Below are 22,364 nucleotides of genomic sequence, written 5' to 3' on the forward strand. Positions count from 1 at the left end.
GTTATGGTGACACGTCACATGATGATGATGATATTATGGTGACATGTCACATGATGATGCTGATGATGTTACGGTGAGAAGGTAGTCAGAGGCAACAATAAATAGGGATCCCTTACAGAGGGATATATGAAGCTGCAACATACAAGTCAGACTGGCTTATCTGCTAATATGATTCAGTATGTAAGGCTCAACATTCTGAAATGTATCTGTTGTTTTATTTAGAATGATCATAAACTAGTGACATAAGCAGGGATTTGAAGTGCAATAGAAATGATTGATGATTAAACTTTTTCAAAGCTTCATGATTCAAGTTTATTTGTATCATATTATACAATGTAGAGTCTGGCCCTTCAGCCCACCACATGCTGTGCACCCACTCTAATGCCATTTGCATGCATTATTGTAATGGGATTATCCTCCCATGCCTTGCCTTTTTAAGTGCCTGACGAAATGTCTTTTGAAAGTCGTTATTGTATCTGACTCTTCTGCCTCCTCTGCCAGTGAGTTCCAGATATCAACTCCTATGTGCAAAGACCTAGGCCCTCGAGGTTCCTTCCTCTTACCTTAAACCCACATCATCTTGTCTTTAATACTCCAAATATCTCCTTTAAACTTTTCCCCTATCACTTTAACCTCTAGAACTTCACAATTTTAACCTGGAAAGAAAGATTCTGAATATCTACCTTTATCTATGTTTCATATAATTTTCTATACCTGTCCCTGGAGACCAATTTTTTTTTGTTCTGGGTAAACATGCTCAGCCTATCCAATTTCTCCCCGTAATTAAAGTTCCAGCAGGCGGCATGGCACGGCAGCAGTGGCCTTTCTGATCTGGTGCTACTTTAATTTAGTTTTTAAATTTAATTTTAAGGCACAATTGGGGTTTACGTCAATGGATAACAGGGTGACTGTCTACCATCGTCAGATACTGCTACAATACAGAGATCGCCCAAAAACAAACCTTCATGAAGATCTGCTGGTTAAATTGCACGACCTCAGCTTGCTGAGAGAATCAGGCCCGCAGTCTTCGGAGTCGCCTGATGCTAGTGGCCGGAGGTGGGGACATCGTAAGCGGTGTGCGAGGAAGCGGAAGCGAGGTGAGTGGGCAGGAGTCCGTGCCAGGAAAAAAGCAAGCCCTCGTCGGCCAGCTCTCCTGTCCATTCTGCTCTCCAATGGACATTAAATTGGACTACACTGACTCCAACGAACTACTCGGCGGGAGTACAGAAACGGATGGAATCCTGGACACCGCCATTCAGCTGTTTATTTATGTAATGGTTTTTCCCCCAAGCCATCGGACTACCAGCCTACTGCCCTCCGCTGTGCCTATTGTCTTGTTTATTATTTATTGTAATGCCTGCTCTGTTCTGTGTACTTAATGCAGTCCTGGGTAGGTCTGTAGTCTAGTGTAGTTATTGTGTTGTTTTACGTAGTTCAGTGTAGTTTTTGTATTGTTTCATGTAGCACCATGGTTCTGAAAAACGTTGTCCCGTTTTTGCTGTGTACTGTACCAGCAGTTATGGTCGAAATGACAATAAAAAGTGATGACTTGTCTTCTTTACACTCCCTCCTGCATAACCACTGACTATTTTAGAAATTAACAATTGCTCATTTAAAACATCAAATGAGGACATAATTCTTTCTGTCAAAGTATTGGGAGACTTTGGAATTGTCTTCCTCTAGGAGCAGTGGAAGAATTGATAGAACTCAATAAAGTTAGGTGGGAGTATAAATTGAGGTTGCAGTCAAATCAGTCACAATCTAGCATATGGTGTTTGAATGTATTTCCAACAAGGTGCAAATAAAGCATCTGCTTGCTAAATTGAGCTCTTTGGGACAGACACAGTTTAACATGAAAAGGTTGTTAGGATCTCACTGCCATCATAATGTATAGTATATAAGTGCATATTTGATGTCCTGAAAAGCATTAGACTTTTGGATATTATTTGATTTTTTTGGGTGGGGGGGTGATTTAGTGGGTATACTTCCTGTCTCTGCCCCATGCAGCATCTCAGTAAGTGGCGGTAATTTTGATCTGCCAACTGTCATTAAACTTTACAAGAAGAAGAAGAAGACGAAGAAGGTCAGCCATGATCGTATTAAACAACCCAACAGGTCTCAAAAGCGGAGTCCGGTGCTCCTGCCTCCAATCCACATGTTAATATCTTTACCCTTCATGTAAGCTGACTGACCTGATTTGAATATTTGTATTTCCTTTTTTTCCTTCAGATTTCTAATGGTTGCAGCTTTTTAATAACTTTGATAATGACTGTTCCATTGTCCATTACTAGAACTACCATGGGTTATTTCTATAAATATTTAATAGGTGGCAGCCACTGTACAGCTGATAATGCTAAGTCCTTTATTTCCCAGTTCACATAGTGAATCCTTCTAGTGCATCCACTGTAAATATCGTTGAATAGGCAGTGTTCAGAACAAACCGTGACTGCACAAATAACGAACTACTCTTAGGTCCTATGGGCCTAGTTAACTGATTAGGGAAGCAGGAGGGGATGAGTATACAGGGAATGGATGCTGAACTGCAGCAGCTCATACAAAATACTGGAATAACTCCTCAGCACGCATGGATAGGAAAGAACAATTGATATTTCAGGTTGAGACCCCTCATCAGGACTCCATTATGCTGAACTGTGATTGGCCTAATCACAAACAGTAATGAATCTGCATTTAGAGAGGAGGTGCTGAAACTGTCTGATTGGTGCATGAATCCCAAACTATCTCTCAACATCAAGAAGACAAAAGAAATGATAATTGACTTCAAGAAGGCAAGAGGTCCCAAACAAGCTCCACTACTCCTAAATAGTGAGGTAGTGGAAAGGGTCTCCAGTTTTATGTTTTTGGAAATGAACATCACTGAGGAGCTCTCTTGGTCTGTCAACACAACCTCGATAACAACAGCAACTTTACTACCTGAAGTGCTTAAGGAGAGGTAACCTGCCCTAAATATTACTGATTAACTTTTATCGATATCCAATAGAGAGCATGCTGACATACAGAATGACAGCGTCGTACTCTAAAAGTAGTAAGACAGATCATAAAGTACTCCAATGAGTGATCAGAATGGCTCAACATGTCCTTGGGACTCAACTCCGAACCCGGAGACAATCTATAACTCTTGATACCTAACATCATTAAAGACCCAAACCATCCTGGACACTATTCAATCTCGGCCATCTTGTAGGAGATAGAGAAACATCTTGTAAGACTGAAAGACAGCTTCTTCCCGAGGGCTGTTGTGCAACTGAACAATATGACACCCTGGTCTGCTAATGTCCTTTGAGTGTTATGGACTACCGAGGCATGTAAAAATGGGATTAAAAAGAAAAGCCATACTGCATACATTATACATATCTGTTTTTCACAGACTGGCGTAGTACCACAATCTTGTTGTCTTGAGCAATGACAATAAAGTTCTCTTTTTTTCCAACTGCAGATAGATTGCTGGTGAAACATGGTAAAATATATGGATAATGTTTGCCAAACCAGTGAAAGGTTGCAATGAAAATTCACTATTCTCATTGCCAAATGCTGAATTAATTTCCTGCAGCTTTAAAACAATGATGCCCAGTTGTCCAACATTACTATCTGCCAGCTATGACATGCCTCAGATATTAAAAAGTTATGGTGAAAGCATGACCTGGCAACTTTAATGATCCTGTAGAATTCTGGAGAGAATTATTAAACTTATCCCTCTGAGTACCGGTGGGTTGTTTCATAGCTGGATTTTGTGTATTTTTAAAAATTCTGATCTTATTTATGTTTTATTACTCTTAATTCTGAAAGAGAGTGAATGGCTAGAGACTGAGAAACCATTTCCTTATACTAAAGCACATAGGGCCTGAAATATCAGTTCCTTATTAACCATTGGCCATTTTGGACTGACATGAGGCAAAATTCCTTTGGAATCACTGAAGAGAATTGCTATAACCCCAAAGAAGGCATTCCCTCCAAAGAGTCTGGCTTGGTACCATCTTTCCCATACGTTTGCTTTTTGTCCACAAGCTCGCAAATGACTTTCACCTTCTTTGAAAGCCCTGATTGTCTTCCCTTCTAACACACCCTTTACAGGCTGATCATAACTTTTCTCTGTGGAGGAAAAATGTTTACATTTACAATTCCAGAAGTTGGGCATATTCAAGACTGAGTTTGATAAAGTGCTGTGGTTCAGGCAGGAAAGGGGACTTGAGGGATAAGACCTTCGCCAATGGCAGTGCCGAACATCTTCTGTTCTTTATCGTAATGATCAACTAAGCTGCATTGAACAAGTGTTACTGCAATTCAGCTTTATGTGAATTTCCACAAAGGCTTTCCTCAGTGTTTTAAGAAAGATTTCTTCTATTATTAAACATGTATTGAAAACTGTTACACTCGCCTGTTCAATTTAGGAATAAAAATATTGAAACAAATGCTGAGCAGGGGATAATACACACAAATGCTGGAGGAACTCAACATCTATGGAGTGAAAAAACAGTCGATGTTTCAGGCTGAGACCCTTCATCAAGAGCAAGGAATTCTGTTTCTCACTCCCACTACATCCGCTACTTCCTGCCTGTCTGTTTTTAACTATGGAAGAATCCCAGCCATCTGGAATTGGTTGGAGTGGACTTCTATTTGCTTTATGAAAGCCAACACACTGGAGTTCAAAACTGCATAGGAAGTTTTCTACAAATGCTTTCTGCAGCAGAACACCCCTGAGAAGACAAGAGCTGAGTTTCCATTTGTTGAAATGTTACCTTCATCAACACTCTCATATCCTCCAACTTAACTTGACCGCCTGCTCCTTCATCTGAAAATGGACAATAGGACCATCAGTAGATATGAAAAGAAGGACTGTGGCCTACATCCCTGACCAAGTTCTGAAGAAATTCTAGAGAAAGCAAGGAAGGTGAAGAATTTCATTCAATGCTTTCTTATTTATATCTCACAATTACCATGGAAGAGTTACCAACATTTTGGAAACCCATCTTGTCACTGGTCTAAGTGAGACTGCTTTAGGGTCCAGTAATATGTTTTCTAAGATTTTTTTTAGATTTACAGAACTTCGTAGTTTTTCCTCATCTTATCAATGTGGGAAACAAACTAAAACCACTGACTGAACAAACGCTAAGGTTACATACTTGTCCTGTTATTGTTGGCAAACAATTTCTAAACAGAGCAGCTGTTGAAAGATTGTGGGAATTTAAAGAAATACAGAAACAATACTGACATTTGCTGGCAGTTTATAATATTAAGTATTTCTTTATCCAGAAAGTAAAAATTTCCATTCACTGATTAATCTAAAACAACAATGGACAGAGAGCTGAGACCAGGTATAACCTTCAGGTGTCATTGCATGAGTAGTCGGTAGTTGGTCAAGGTCACACACATAGAATACAAACATTCTTGAAAATCCCATTCATAGTTTAATAATATATTCACTCAGAGAGTGGTGAGAACATGGAATGAGCTGCTGGTGGAAGTGGTGGATACGGTTTCGGAATAAATTTGGATAAGTACTCCTGGACTCCTGGTTTGATGTTTGTATTCTATGTGTTGTTTGCTCACTTTTTGTTGCTTGTGCAACGTATTCTTTTTACGCACATTGAGTGATGGATGTTTTCTTTGAGTGTTTTATTGTGTTGTGGCTGCCTGTGGGAGGACGAATTTCAGAGTGGTACTCGATATACATGCTTAGATAATAAACACACTTTGAATCTTTGAATCTTACATGGATGAGGGGGGTATAGAGGGCTATGATCCAGGTGCAGATCGATAGGATTAGGCTGAATAACAGTTCAGTATGAACTAGATGGGCCAAAGGGCCTGTTTCTGTGTTCCAACGTTCCAAAACTCTATCCTTGTGATTTAGTATTACTTATTAACCACATATTTACAACTATGAAATAGTACATAGGCATTTTTTTTGCACACTGACAAGCTTGGTGATGCACAAAAATATGAAACAGCATAACCACTGGTTGTAATAAAACCTTGACTACTTTGCATGATTAATGTAGACAGGAACTTAAAATGGCAAATATTGACATGAGAGAGTGAAGAAAACGTGACTGTGTAGGATTAGATGAGAGGTTTGCACATAATTCTATTTTATAGATGCATAGAAACAAAATACTACTTTCTCCATATTGATCAAGACTATGAATGCTATTGCCATTACTGGCCTGACCAAGGACAGTATTGCTTCTGCACAATTAACTTATGTATATTGGCCAGTCAATCACCATTTTCTATAAAGACATTTTTATCAGCACAAAGGAAGAAAAGTCATTAAATGGAACAATGGACAATGAAACAATCTCCTTTCAGTACATCACATGGAAGACCAGCACTGGAATGTTTTCCAAGACAGTTCAGTACGCAACACATAAATTGGCATTGTTTACCATGAACATTAGTTGGTACATTGTCTTTTAGAGATACCAAAGAAGAATGGGAACAGGAAATGTCTGAGTGTAGAATTGAAAGTGCTTCCCTTCACGATGTGTGAATGTCCCTTCACAGTCAACATGCATTTACTTGTTTCACCATATCCCTCTGGAACTGAACTCTCTATTCATCATCAAAATAAGGGCAACACACTTTTTACATCTTTTGGGATCAGGAGTAAAATTTACAATTCCAATGAATGGTGAAAATAATCTATTGAAACCAGATGAAGTGAGGGAAAAATTTCAAAGATGGAGTGATCAATGGTAATAAATGTGAATAATAATAAGACATAAGAAGAAACATATTTATTGTCTGAAACTAACTGGTTTATGAAAGGAAATTTTGTTCATTAAATGTATTAAAGTTCTCTAATGATCAGCCAGCAGGATGGATAGAAGGCAGTCAGTAGATATAAATAATGTGGATTTCCAAAAGGTACCATATTAATCTTGCTTCATTTAAGATTCGTGATGGGGTTATGCAGTAAAACTGGTTAAAAACAGAAAACAACGCTGAGGGATAAACATATTGGTAAAATATAGCCAGTACTGTGCCTCAGGAATCAGGGATGGGGCATTAGCTACTTTCAATCTGTAGTGTTTAGGTGAAGGTGATGATGTCACAAAACTAACTGGGAAAGCAATTTGTGAAGAGAACACAAGGAGATGTAAGTGGGATAAGCAATTGTACAAAAAGACAGTGATTAAGTATAATGTGCAGAAATATGAAGTTATCAATCTTGGTATGAAGAATAAGATTATATTCTATTATTTAAGTGGCATGAAAATATCAATGAGTGGAATTGCTTACTTACTACAATATAGAAAGAGGCAATTTGGCCCATCAAATCCATGCTAATTCCTTAAACATCAATTCCATTAGTGCCATTTCCTCTCTGTTTCCCTGTATCCCTTCCCCATTTGTGTGTTTTTTGAAAGGCAGGAGCCAGGTTAGTTGTCCTTTGATATCTTTTGCCATTCACCTACACTAAGGGACAATTTACTGTAGTCACTTAATCAATCAGCTGTTCATAGGTTCGTAAGGAACTAGAGCAGCCTGCCGAGAACAACCCAGTCACAAGTAGAACTTGCAAACTCCACGCAAACGACACACAAGGTTAGCATCAAAACTGGTTCTTTTGCGCTGTGAGACAGCAGTACTAACAATTGCACCTTTGGGTCAAAATGTTCAGAGGCACACACACACAGATAGAACAACACACACAGTCAGCATGAGGGTTCAGCAAATAATCAGAAAGATAAATACATTGTCAGCCTAACCAGCATGGGGATAGAGTACAAGAATGAGGAAGTCTTAGTGCAACTATACAAGAACATTGGTGAGACTGTATACAGCTTTGGCCTTGTTATTTAAGAAAGGAAGTACTTTGTTTAGAAGCAGTGGAGCAAAGTTTCAGTGGTTTGATTCCTGGGTTGATATCATCAAAACAATTAAGAATCTAAAAGTAACTTGGCAAAGATGATTCTATGAGAGTGTCTAGGAGTAACCAGGAAGGATACTCTTAGGGCAAGGAGTTGCCAACGAGGAACTTCTTCTCTCAGAGATTTGTCAGCCCTTGGAAATTTCTACTGTAGAGAACTGTAGATATTGTGTCAAATACAAAATTTTGAGCTACAGCGAATCAAAAGCTAAGATGATCTGGTTGAAATATTGGGGCCAAGATCAGATTATTTTAATTTCTGAGGCAAAACATCAATACAATACTCAATGGCTTGTGAACAGCCTTTATATTTGACATTAGTAGGAATGGTTTCTTTGATGTAGGTGGCTACCCATGATTGTCACAGATTGTGTATGTGGTGATGGTTGTCATTAGCTTCCATCTTGAGCTGAGACTGATGAACGTTCCCTTTCATGGTTTGTGATGTCATATTGATTTGCTATTGTATCATGGCCTTAAAGCACACAGCACGCTGTGTATTATCCAGTATGAAACTGTCATGTCTAATTTAAACAGTCACTACTCACAGTTACTTTATTGGCAGATGTGCTGGTTTTACTCAAATCCACAGTGCAGTGAGCCGGATGGTTCAAGTTTATGTGGTTTTGCCGTAAATTGAAGAGATTTATTATTTTTCAATGACCCTAAAGGCAGCTAAGTTAAGCTCACTTGGGTTACAACTGTGGTTTAAAATAATATTTTAAAATCCAAATCATGTTCCAATGTGTGCATTGTGTAGTTGTATCTTTAATATGAATGCATTCGTTCACAGAAGATTTAAGTGCCATTTTTTTTTAATTGGCAAGGCACTGAATTGTTGCTGGGACTTCTGCTAGTTTCTATTTAGATAGGGGAGATTTTTTTTCAAGCATACAGGTTTTAAATAGCACACACATTTTGTGTTGCTGTAGAAAAATGAGAAGGACTGATATTATGACAACCAATTATTAGAGGTTTTGTATTCCAGGAATGGAGCTAACTAAATACAACAGAAAAATATCTGATGTTTGGCCTGAAATGATATCTTAGTTTTTATTTCCACAGACCTACTGAGCAATTCCAGCACTTTCTGTTTTTATTTCAGATTTCCAGCATCTGCATTTTCTAGTCTTCAGAAACATATCACCGCCATTCACATGGTTTTTGCTGGCTCATCATTTTTAATGTCATTCACTGCCAGTGCCTCAGTGGAATGGATTTAAATCCTTTGAACGTTTCTGTAATTTTTTGCATGCTCTAGTGGCAAGACATTCAGGCATCGCCTCCCTAAATCTAGAATCTCCCTCTTGTAATTCCTCTGTATTTACAGCTCCCTTCTAAATTTTAATCTACCAGACTTCTCCCACTATGCATCTTTACTTTTCACTCATTTGAACCACCATTTGAAATACTCTATGACAGAATCATTGAGTCTTCAAGCACAAAAGCAAGCTCTTTGACAACCAGTTCCATGTTAACTGTAATGCACTTCTCTATTAGTCCCATTTATTTGCACTTGGTCTGTTGCCTTTCATGCCAAGGCATTTCAAGTTCTTATCTAGATGCTTCTTAAATGTTGTGAGAGTTACTTACCTTGCCTACCTTGTTAAGATGCACATTCCAGAATCCAAACACACATTATGTTGGAAAAAGAAATCCCACATAAATCCCCTCTAAACCTCCTAACTATCAGCATATAATTACACTGTCTTCTTTTGGATCATCTTCTTTCAACATGGGCACTAACCTCCCCACCATCAAAGACATCTTCAAAAGGTAGTGCCTCAGGAAGACAGTATCCATCACTAAGGATCGTCACCATCCAAGACATGCTCCCTTCTGATGAATACCAGCAGGGAGGAGGTACAGAAGCTAAAGATCACACACTCATTGATTTAGGAACAGCTTCTTCCTCAGATTTTTGAATCATCCATGAATCATGAACACTACCTCCTTATCTTGCTTTTTGCATTATTTCTATTTTTATATAATTCTTATTGCAACTTATAGAATATTTTATGTATTGTGCTATATTGCTGTTGCAAAGCAAGAAATTTCATGACATACGCCAATGATAATAAACCTGATTTTGATTTAGATAATGCCACCAAGACAAAATGTCTGTAACTGTCTACCCTGTATCTCTCTTATAATTTTGTATATCTCTGAATCCAGCTCCACCTCTTTCATACAATGAAGATGTAGCCAGCCTATCAAGTCTCTCTTGCAGGCATCATACTGTGAACCTTCTCTGCACCTGCTCCAGTGCAAGTACATCCTTCCCATAGTGTGAAAACAGAACTGCACAAGTAATTCAAGAATAAACAAGTTTTGTAGAGATGATATACAAGAGACAGCAGGAACTGGAATCTGCAGCAACAAAAAACAACCTGCTGGAGGAGCTCAGATGGCCAAGCACCATCTAGGTACAGGGTCTTGACCTGTAACATCCCTTTGCCACCACAGATGCTGTTTGACTCACTGAACTTTTCCAGCAGTATCTCTCCGACTCTGGATTTATATATCATCTCTATAAAACTTAGGTCATGATATTCTATTTCAATTTGATTGCATTATTTGATTTTTCTTCCATTTATCATCTCATCATATTAGCATGACAAACATTAATAAATGACAAACTGACTTGATCATCTGTATCTTCACCCTAAGGCAAAGATCCAAAGTGATGCATGTCCTTACCAGACCAGGATCTGGGTAAACATAACACTAAATATAATTAACACCAACAAATAGCTGAGATCAAACAATAAAGAATTAAATATTCTGTATCATATTGTCAAATCCAAAACTCAGAAGGTCTGCAAGAGTATGGAAGGATGCACCACACTGGAAAGAACTGGAAGAGTCAGTCAAATTTCAAAGTCTCTCTTTATGATTGGAATGCTCCAATACGGGCACCATTCTGTGAATCTCCTCTGCATTCACTCCAGTGCAAGCACATCCTTCCTACAATGTGGTCACAGAACTGCACAAGTAATTCAAGAATGACCCAAGTTTTATGGAGATGGTATACAAGAGACAGCAGGTGTTGGAATCTGTAGCAAAAAAAAAAACAGGTTGCTGGAGGAGCTCGGATGGTCAAACGAGGATATATTTATTCATCACTGTTTCAACATTTTATGTCATTATTTAAATACAATAATTAGATTAAAGCCAGGAACTTACACAGATTGTACGTATTGTACATATTGTATGTAGAAACTCTTTCAATGAGTCACCAGAATGCAACTCACATCTGGATAATGATTGTTTTTTTATATAAATACTGTTTCTTTCATGAGATTATAGCCCAAAAGTGATGATGCATAGTTTAACTCCCATTGTCAGTTTGAGCCCATCACCTGAGCTTACATGTCATGTTTAACTGAAGGAAAGCTACATTCTTGGAATCAGCTTCCTTTTGTGTGAGACACTGAACTAGATTGTCCAATCCTTCATAGTCTAGATTGCCAATTCAATCCATGTTAGTTGTCTGGGAGACCGGAAAGCTTTAAAAATATTTTCAATTTTTAAAAATATTAGAGCCAGCTTCTACCTTCATTTAGTTGATTGCTGCAAATACTTAGCTTTGTTGGCTGATACCTTGGGCAAACAATTATATGGTTAATGTTCATCAGTTTCATTTCTAGGAAGATCTCGGTGGAGCTGGATTGATGAATGGTGGAATCGGAAGTCTGAGCAATTCCACCTGCAAATGACACGGTGTGGGACCAATGTTTTTAGTGAGTGGGCAGACAGAGCCGGCTGACTCGCTAAATGGTGAATCATTCCACTGATCAGGCCACCAGCTGACGTGAAATTAAGGTAAGTACTTGGTGCACTGCAACTAGGCTTGTTGTTCTGACAGATTTAAAAGAATAACATCAGTATACGTAGAATATGGTGACGGGGTGGAGATACATCTCCACCAAAGGAGGTGTAAGGCCTTCTTCCTCTAGCCTGCAGGTCACCCTTGGGCAAGGTGTAGCACCTGCTTAGCCCCCCTGATCATGGTCATGCAAAACCATGGGAGCAGGTGGTGGATGGTCGTATGAGCAGCTGGTGCATATCACAAGTCCTGGTCATGCAACCACTGAAGGCAGGCAGACAATCTCTGAAGAGTATTGATGATGGTTGGGCCACCCATCTTGTAAGTACACTGCCCAGAAGATGGCAATGGCAAGCCACTTCTGTAGAAAAAGACTGGCAAACACCAATCATGGTCAAGACCATGAACACCAGGTCATATGACATGACACATAATGAAGGAATGAATATGTAGTATGGTAGTTTACTTGGTGCTCTGCTCAGTATTACTTCAACAAACAAATGGTCAAAAAGAGATTATATTGATATTTAATTTATTTACTGATTATAGGTTCTTTCATTTCTTTATTCATCCACAGGATGTAAGTGCCCTCATGGAAAAGCTAACATTTAACACTCATCTCTATCTGCCCTTGGAATAGGTTGATGAACTGGCTTCTTGACCCACTGCAATCTCTATGGGTGACTATTCACACACTATGATGTTAGGTAAAGAGTTCCAGTATTTTAACCCAGCAAGCAAGATAGGAATGGCGATAGATTTCCATTTTAGGATGAAGTAAGACTTGGAAAACAACTTGTGTTTGGTGATAATCCCAAAAACCCTGGAGACAAAGGTCCTAGCTCGTGGGGCTGCTATCAAATAAAGATGTGCAAATTCCTGTGTTGAAATTGGCCATCACATTTACAGTATTTATTTAACAACAAGAAAATGCTCACATAAGAAGGTAAGACCTGAACAACAGGGATGGATTATACATGAACCAGAGTGGGAAGAGTATCCTGCAGGCAGATTTCCTAGAACCGTGGGGGAGGGTTTAAACTAAGTCGGCAGGGGAATGGGAAACTGAGTGATAGCGCTGAAGATAGGGCTGTTAGTTTAAGAGCAGAGGTAGTGAGCAATGAGACTGTCAGGAAGAATAGGTAGATGATAGGGCAGAATTGTAGTCAGTAGGATGAGTTGCAGTGTAACAGTGGGCCAAAATCAAAAAGGGTGTTATATCTGAATACACACAGTATACAGAATTAGGTAGATGATCTTGTAATGCAAATAGATATTGGCAGGTGTGATGTTGTGGGATCACTGAGTCATTGCTGAAAGAAGATTAAAGTTGGGAGCTTAACATCCGAGGACATACATTGTATCGAAAAGACAAGCAAGTAGGCAGAAGGAGTGGTGTGGTTCTGTTAGTAAAAAATAAAATGAAATCCTTCGAAAAAGGTGACATAGGATCAGAAGATGGAGAATTGTTGTGGCTAGAGTTAAAGAAATGCAAGTGTAAAGAGACCCTGATGGGAGTTACAAGCAGGCCTCCAAACATAACCAGGATGAGATCTACAAATTACAATAGAAGATAGAAACAGCATGTCAAAAGGGCAATGTTACAATAGTTATGAATATGCACGTAGATTGGGAAAATCAGGCTGGCACTGATTTTGGATCCCAAGAGAAGGATTTGTAGAATGCCTATGAGATGGTGTTTTTGTACAGCTGAAGGTTGAGCTCACTGGGGTAAGTGCAATTCTGGATTGGGTGTTGTGTAATGAAACAGATTTGATTAGGGAACTTAAGTTAAAGGAACCCTCAGGAGGCAGTGATCATAATATGATAAAATTCACCCTGCAATTTGAGAGGGAGAAGCTAAAGTCAAATGTTTCAGTATTATAGTGGAGTAAAAGGAATTACAGAGACATAAGAGAAGAACAGGCCAAATTTAGTTGGAAGGGGATTCTAGCAGGGATAACAGCTGAGAAGAAATGGCTGGAGTTTTTGTGAGAAGTTCAGAAGGTGCAGAATAGATACAGCCCAAAGAAGAATAAGTATTCTAAAGGCAGGATGATGCACCCATGGCTGATGAGGGAAGTCAAAGTCAACATAAACGTAAAAGAGAGAGCATACAAAAACATAGAAACATAGAAAACCTACAGCGCAATTCAGGCCCTTCGGCCCACAATGCTGTGCCGAACATATACTTACTTTAGAAATTACCTAGGGTTACCCATAGCCCTCTATTTTTCTAAGCTCCATGTACCTATCCAGGAGGCTCTTAAAAGACCCTATAATACAGGAAAAATTAATGGGAAGTTAGAGGATTGGGAAACTTAAAAACCAACAAATGGCAACTAAAAAAGCCATGGGGGGGGTGTTGCAGAAGATGAAATATGAAGGTAAGCTAATCAACAATATCAGAGAGGATAAAAAAAGATTTTTCTGATATATAAAGAGTAAAAGTGAGGGAAGAGCAGATATTGGACCAATGGAAAACGATGCTGGAGAGGTAGTAATGGGGGATAAGGAAATGACAGATGAACTGATTAAGTATTTTGCATCAGTCTTGACTGTAGAAGATACTAACAGTATGCCAAAGGTTCAAGAGTGTCAGGGGGCAGAAGTGAGTGTAGTTGCTATTACTAGGGAGAAGATGCTTTGGAAGCTGAAAGGACTGAAGGATAGATAAGTCACCTGGACTAGATGGACAACACCCCAGGGTTCTGAAAGAGGTAGTTGAACAGATTGTGTAGGCTTTAGTAATGATCTTTCAAGGGGGAGGGAGGGAACGTCGATTCAGACCATGAGAGGCCTGCGCCAGGCATTTTCATGCCTTACAAGGCGCAGATTGGAAGTCTGTGTGGGGCGCCACTCCTCGCACAGACTAGAGCAATGTGTGATTAGGTGCCTTGCTCAAGGGCCCAAACCCAAGCTGAGGCTTGAACTAGCGACCTTGAGATAACTAGATGAATGCCTTAACCACTTGGCCACATGCCCAACACAAGATCTTTCAAGAATCACTAGATTCTAGCATGGTTCCAGCAGGCTGGAAAATTGCAAATGTCACTCCACTCTTCAAGAAGAGAGGGTGGTGGAAGAAAGCAAACTATAAGCCAGTTAGCCTGACCTCAGTGGTTGGGAAGATGTTGGAGTCGATTGTTAAGGATGGCATTTTGGGGTACTTGGAGGCACATAATAAAATAGGCCTTAAGGGAAATTCTTGCCTGACAAATCTGTTGGAATTCTTTGAGAAAATAACAAGCAGGATAGACAAAGGAGAATTGGTGGATGTTGTGTACTTGGATTTTCAGAAGGCTTTTGCCAAGATACTGCGCATGAGGCTGCTTAGTATAATAAGAGCCCATGGTATTACAGGATAGAGCATTGGCTGATTGGCAGGAGGCAAAGAGCGTTAAGAAAGGGAGCCTTTTTAGATTGTCTACCAGTGACTAGTGGTGTTTTGCAGGGTTCCTTGTTGAAACTGCTTCTTTTCATGTTGTATGTCAATGATTCGGTTGATAGAATTGATGGCTTCGTGGCCAAGTTTGTGGATGATACGAAGATAGGTGGAATGGCAGGTGGTGTTGACGAAGCAGGGAGGATACAGAATGACTTAGACAGATTAGGAGAATGGGCAAAGAATTGGTAGATGAAGTGTAGTGTTGGGAAGTGTATGGTCATGCACTTTGATAGAAGGAATAATAATGTAGTCTATTTTCTAAACAGAAAGAAAATGAAAAAAGAATCAGAGGTGCAAAGGGATCTGGGAATCTGAAGTGTAACTTGCCTGTTGATTCAATGGTAAGGAAGGGAAATGCAATGTTAGCATTCACTTCCAGGTGACTAGAATATAAAAATAAGGGTGTAAAGCTGAGGCTTTATAAGGCACCGGTGAGGCCTCACTTGGAGTATTGCGAGCAATTTTGAGCCTCTTATCTAGGAAAGGATGTGCTGAAACTGGAGAGGATTCAAAGGAGGTTCATGAAAATGATTCTGGATATGAGGAGCATTTGATTGGTCTGGATCTGTACTCACTGGAATTTAGAAGAAAGAGGGGGTATCTCATTGAAACTTATTGAATATTGAAAGATTTAAATAGAGTGAATGTGGAGAGAGGATATTTTCTATAGTGGGGGAGTCTAGGACCAGAGGGCACAACATCTGGGTAGGGTTCATCCATTTGGAACAGAGATGAGGGGGAATTTCTTTAGCTAGAGAGCTGTGAATCTGTGGAATGCAGTTGAGAGGTGGCATATATGTATTTTGGTAATGAATTTACCTTGAACTTCGAAGTGAAATGGATCAGCCACGATGAAATGGAGGAGCAGATTTGATGGGCCAAATGGTCTAATTCTGCTCCTATGTCTTATGGGAGGACATAAACTACAATATTGATCTTTACAAGCACACAGACTGTTTCAGAGTTATAGAATTGTGGAGCCATAGCCTCATACAGCATGAATCAGAGCCTTTGGCCTATCGCCTCCATGCCACTCATCTACACTAATCTATAGGCTTCTTAAATGTTGTGAGCGTATCTGACCCCAACACCAATTCAGATAGTACATTCCACACTGCAACCACTCTGTGTAAAAAGAAATCCTCTCAGATCCCACCTCTCACCTTTAACCTATGCTTTCTTGTCTTAGACACTTCCACCATGAGAAAAAGATTTTTACTCTCTACCCTGTCTAACCCTCTCATAAATTTATTTACCATCTTCCAATCACCCCTCAGCCTTCTCTGGTCCAGAGAAAATAAACCAGCCTATTCAGACTCTCCTTATAATTAAAATGCTACAATCTACGCAACATCCCAGTGAATCTCCTTTCAATACAATCACATCCTTCCTACAGTGTAGCAAACAGAGGTGCACACTGCACTCCAGGTGTGGCCCAACCAGTGGTTTATATAGTTGTAACACAGCTTCTCTGCTCTTAAATTCTCTGCCACAGCCAATGAAAACAAGTGTCCCATACACCTTCTTCACCACCTTATCAATCAACGCTGCCTTTTTCAGTTACCTAAGGGCCCCTGTTTTAGCTGTAAATTTAACGTAAGATCTTACTAGCAATTCATTAGTTACACGAATACTTCAAAACTTCATGAGAGCATGCTATGTTTCTACTTAAAGGTTCTCAGGAGTTTTATATATGTCACATTTGATTAAAATAAATAGCACTTTACTCAGTGCTCCTGAAGACATTGATTCATTTTACAGGCGCAGTATACTCAAACATTCTTTATAAATGGAGGAAATATGAATATATTTAGACAAAAGGGATCTTCAGAACCAAGCCTGATCTTGTAGTCATCCAATACTCACAGATGTACTTACATTAAGTATTTTTATAGAGCAAATCATGGGTAAATAGTAGTTCTTTATGGAAGTACCCTCATCAAAATTCAGAGACATTGAAACCAATTATAACAGCCTTACTCCCACCTGATTGCGAGTTAAAAAAAAACCCTCACTGAATTGTTTTCTCACTGGAATCTAAATGAATCACACTTGGATCCCAGAAGAGGGGATGTTTCTTTTCCTGAATTTCAGTCTGTGTGAAATCCTCATTTTAGACTGCAAGTTGTAATGGTAAAGTCTTCTAATTTGACAAGCTTTGTGTGTGTGTGTGTGTGTGTGTGTGTGTGTGTGTGTGTGTGTGTATACACGTGATCACACATGTATCTGTGTCTGACAGGTAGAGAGGGGTAGGTTAGAATGGCAGAGCACTGGAATAAATGAAATTCATTGATGTAGTCATAGACAGAGGTAATGATTTTGGTTGTAGGAGGAGACAGAGAAGAAGGAAAACAAAAAAAAAAGTTGGAGGTGGTTAAAGATGTTAAACATTTAGGATTAATTTTGTGCAGAAATATGTAAGAATATTTATCTATGTTCTTAGATAAAGAAAGAGCTTATTCGTTAGCTTCTGCTCATGATATTTCAGATTAATTGATGTCACAGTTGAACATACAAGCAGAGACATGCTACTTGATGGTTAACTGAACTTATAGCTTTCAGTGTATGACTTACATATGTTCCAGCAATTATATCTCTCATCTATATTATGGAGAATTTTAATTTGCAGGTTATACTCCAACAGAATTTCCAGCTATATACCTACACCAATACATAGCACTGCAGTCACTCCTAAGTTACTGTGTTCCCTGAATCTGCCCAGTTATTAAGTATCGGTATTAGGAAGTGAGCTGAGCCTTGGAAATATTACAGCTCAGTCATATGATCAATATTACTGTTGTGCACTGAACAGCATGCTTCCAGAGGAATATATCAGTAGAAATAGAGTGAGACGCACTGACCTGAAAGTCTTTTTTCTCTTGTGTTTTTCCAGAATATATCCCATGCTTTGTTGGTGGAATCCTTAATGTGTTCACTGAAGGAACGTCTTAACGGAGATTTGGAGTAGTGAGCCATTCCCTACTTGTCACTCTGCTGAATCCCACAGACATGCACATAAACACACATTCACACACAAAAACTGTTTCTATTCCATTAAAGAGCTAGATGTTTAGAGAGAGAGAGAGAAAAAGAGAGAGTGAGTGTGAGAGAGAGAGAGAGAGAAAGATGAAGAGAGAGGCAACGGAGAGAGACAGAAAAAAAATCTCCACTAAAGACACCAGATGCAGAACTGCAGCCTGCAAGTAAAAAGAGCCAGTTTGTAACAAACAGACTGGGTCAAACCATTTCCTGATGTGGAGAGAAGTTGTTAGTAATCTGCTGACACCCTTCTCCAGAAACCTCTCCTCCAGTGCTTTGGGGTCAGGCCAGGCTGGAAAGGAAACAGCAGTCCACCGAGGTGCCCCCTCCCCTCCTCTCCCAACTAAACACAGCCGTGCATCACAGCTGCCACACTGTACACTTGAATGAGAGTCAGACATTCAAAAAGAAATGTTACAAGACAAACATTTGGACGCACAGGGCTTTAATAAGTCTTAAAACTGTGTGAACAGTTTTTCATAATGTAATCCATTGATATGTGACAGGAGTTCTGCTTTTGACACAGCTGATCCATTTCAGTGTTTTTTTAAAATCCGAAGATGAATTCATAGTTACCATAATTTCTGGAGTAGATGTAATACAATTCTGATAATATGACACCCAAAGAGAAAATGCAGTTTTTGGATCTTTCATACTTTGTTATGCTTTTCAGCTTAAAAATTATTTTAAAAATCTTGCTCTTGTTTGTCTTTGGAAATATTGTCAAAATGCTGTAAATTGGTAAATTAGACCCAAAGGAGACACAAGCGACTGCAGTGTTGGAATCTGGAGCAAAAACAAAGATTGCTGCAAGAATTCAATGTGTCAAGCAGCATCTGTGGAGGGAAAAGTATGGGCAATGCTTCAGGTAGAGACCATTGCATCTAATTCTGATACAGGATTAGATCTAAATTGGTGAGCATTCCTTTGCCTCCCTGGATGCTGATTGATCTATACTAGCTCGGCAGTTGGGCATAAGAAATGATAGCAAAGGGTTGTTTAGACCATAAGACACAGGAGCAGAATTAGACTATTCGGCCCATCAAGTATCTCCTCCATTCCGTCATTGCTGATTTATTATCCCTCTCAACCTTATTCTCCTACCTTCTCCTTGTAACTTTTTACGCCCTTACTAATCAAGCACCCAACAACCTCTGCTTTAAATATAGAAACATAGAAACATAGAAAATAGGTGCAGGAGTAGGCCATTCGGCCCTTTGAGCCTGCACCGCCATTCAGTACGATCATGGCTGATCATCCAACTCAGAACCCTGTACCTGCCTTATCTCCATATCCCCGATCCCTTTAGCCACAAGGGCCATATCTAACTCCCTCTTAAATATAGCCAATGAACTGGCCTCAATTGTTTCCTGTGGCAGAGATTTCCACAGATTCACCACTCTCTGTGTGAAGAAGATTTTCCTCATCTCGGTCCTAAAATGCTTCCCCTTTATCCTCAATGACTTATACACAATGACTTGGTCTTCAAAGCCATCTGCGGCAATGAATTGCACAGATTCACCACCATCTTGCTAAGGAAATTCCTCCTCTTCAATGTTTTAAAGGGACTGGCTGCCTACAACTAGTGGCGTCTACAGGGATCAGTTCTGTTTGTAATATACTGTACATGAATGATGTGAATGTGGATGCAGGAGGCGTGATCAGTAAGCTCACAGATGGCACAGAGATTGATAGAGTTGATGATAGCGTGGAGGAAATTGTTGGCCAATAGTATGATAGCAATGTGCTGGTGAAATGGCTGAGAAATGGCATGTGCACTTTAATCCAGATAAATGTGAGGTGATGGATTTTGGGAGTACCAATAAAACCAGGACACAATCCAGGAATGATAAGATCCTAGGGAGTATTCAATAATAGCGGGACCTTAGTATACAGATCCAAAATTCCATTCATTGAAGCCACAACTTGTTGACCTATGATCTTTTGTCTCATGAATAAGGAACGTAGTCTACAGGTGTTTTACCATAATCCAACAACAGGTTCCTCAAGATAACCTTCATCTTGCTCAATGCAGCTACAAAAGCAGAACCAAATACCTCAATTTGTCTTCATGGTGATAAAAGCAAACTTCCCCAAATGTAATAGCCTCTGGCTCTCTGAAAGTTAATTGAAAGGAACTGTCGTTCATATAGAAACAACCTGAATTTCCTCCTCATAACTACAACAGTCTAACTAGTCTGCATATTAATAGACTACTTATGAAAAGATGAAGAGAATCGTAGCCTTCTGGTGAGGCCAAAAAAACATAAATTAATAAGATTTTATCGTCCAAATCCCTCAGCTAAATTAAAGGAGCAAGAGAAGTTCCCCTTTCCCTGGAGAAAGTATTCTATGCCATGTGAATCACATGTTGTGATGATGCTTTCTTCCAGCTATGTTCCTCTGCTGTAAACAGTCCTCCGAGCAATCCTCCCTATAGTATAGCATCCCAGAATTATTAGTCATAGAGTTATTGGTTCACACACAAAGGAAACAACCCCTTCAGCTCACCATGTCTGTGCTGGCCATCAAAATCTATCTGCAGGCTATTCCTGGGTGAAAATTGGGTTCCGTATTTACAGATGCCTTCAGTCAACTTTGTTAAGTCAGAAAGTATACAAAAATCATTCAATGTTGTAATCATACCGTCACAAGATTTTAATGAAAGGGATCAAAAGCACATGCAACTGACGAGATAGATCCATTAGTAAAAATAGAGAGAGTGGAAATTTTGCCCTGTCATTGGTAGGAGAGAAGTATGAAGGTACATCAGACTTTTGAATTTAATAATTATATGGGAGCTCTCTTGTATGTTGGGATGACCATACGTTGGGGGATCATAACTTTGGAATGGTCTGTATTCTAGCCTCATTTTCCAGAAGTTAACTCTATGATAAAGTGCTTCTAGAGCCCATCTAAATCTGAAATATTGTGAGCGTACCTGCCACCAACTACTTCCCCTGGTGTCACCCTGCTCTCACAAAGAGTGCATTACAGATTTCAATTCCTCCATGCGAAAGCATTTTCGCTCAGACTCTCCTACTCCTCCAAATCATTAATGCATATCACAAATGACAAGGGTTCCAGTACAGTTCCCTATCTTACTGACCCCAGAGGGCACAGCCTCAGAATACAAGGATGCTCCTACAGAACAGAGATGAGAATGATTATTTTTTTAGCCAGAGGGTGGTGAATCTGTGGAATTCATTGCCGCAGATAGCTGTGGAGGCCATGTCATTGGGTATATTTAAAGGGGACATTGATTAGTAAGGGTGTCAAAGGTTACAGGGAGAAGGCAGGAAAATAAGTTGAGATGAATAATAAGTCAGCCATGATGGAATGATAGAGCAGATTCAATGGGCCAAGTGCCCTAGCTCTGCCCCTATAATTTATCATCCTGGTTACACCACAGGCCACAGGCTTCCAGTTAGTTTTGTAAATGTAGCTGCCTCTGCTTTTGATAGCGTCATACATAAAGTGCACTAATCAGAGAGGTTATAGATCAATGGTTCAATTTAATATCAGAGAATGTGTACAGTATACAACCTGAAATTCTTGCTCTTCACAGAAATCCACGAATGTGGGGTTTCACAGAAACTGTAAAGAATGAATAACAGCAAAGTGTTAGAACCCCCAAAGCCCCCTCCCCCTGCCACACAGAAGCAGTAGCAAAGCATCAACTCTCCCCCACTTATTCAGCTGGAAGCATCGGCGCCCATCACCTACCTAGCAAGCAATAGCAAAGCCCCAAAAGAGAGACCATGATCTGTAGTAAATCAAAAAAAAACTATTGTTCACCCAACAATTCAACATGCCACAGGCTCTCTCTTTCACTAGCAAGGGACAGAGAAGTATCATTATAGTGAGATGGGAGACCAACAAAAATAGTCACTGTTACTATGTTACAGTCTGCCACGTTGCTTTATTCCAAGTTTCCCCGACTCAAGGATCGGCAGCACACTCCAGAGAGGAGAGAGGAGAGAGAAGAGAGAGAGTTCTTTTTCTCCCGAGACGCCTCACTTGGTGACCACTGCACGGAATTGGCCCACTCACAGGGCCTCACCCCGAAGGCAGGTGTCTTCCAAACTGCATCCTTGGGATATCGAGAAAACGGCCGGTCAGTAAGCTTCGAGAGCAGGAACAACCATCGTAGAGAA

General features: G+C 39.7%; 1 protein-coding gene across 1 annotated transcript in view; it reads right to left on the reverse strand.

Annotated features, from left to right (window-relative positions):
• si:dkeyp-23e4.3 (rho GTPase-activating protein 7) overlaps window positions 1-18,425 on the reverse strand; it is a 195,919-nt gene extending 177,494 nt beyond the window's left edge. The window contains exon 1 of the mRNA XM_063053180.1: window positions 18,030-18,425. Within this exon, the coding sequence (XP_062909250.1) occupies window positions 18,030-18,144 (115 nt within the window). The 5' untranslated portion in view covers window positions 18,145-18,425. The remainder of the gene's footprint in view (window positions 1-18,029) is intronic.
• Between the last annotated feature and the right edge of the window lie 3,939 nt (window positions 18,426-22,364).

Source organism: Mobula hypostoma, chromosome 7, assembly GCF_963921235.1.
Source record: "Mobula hypostoma chromosome 7, sMobHyp1.1, whole genome shotgun sequence".
NCBI lineage: Eukaryota > Metazoa > Chordata > Chondrichthyes > Myliobatiformes > Myliobatidae > Mobula > Mobula hypostoma.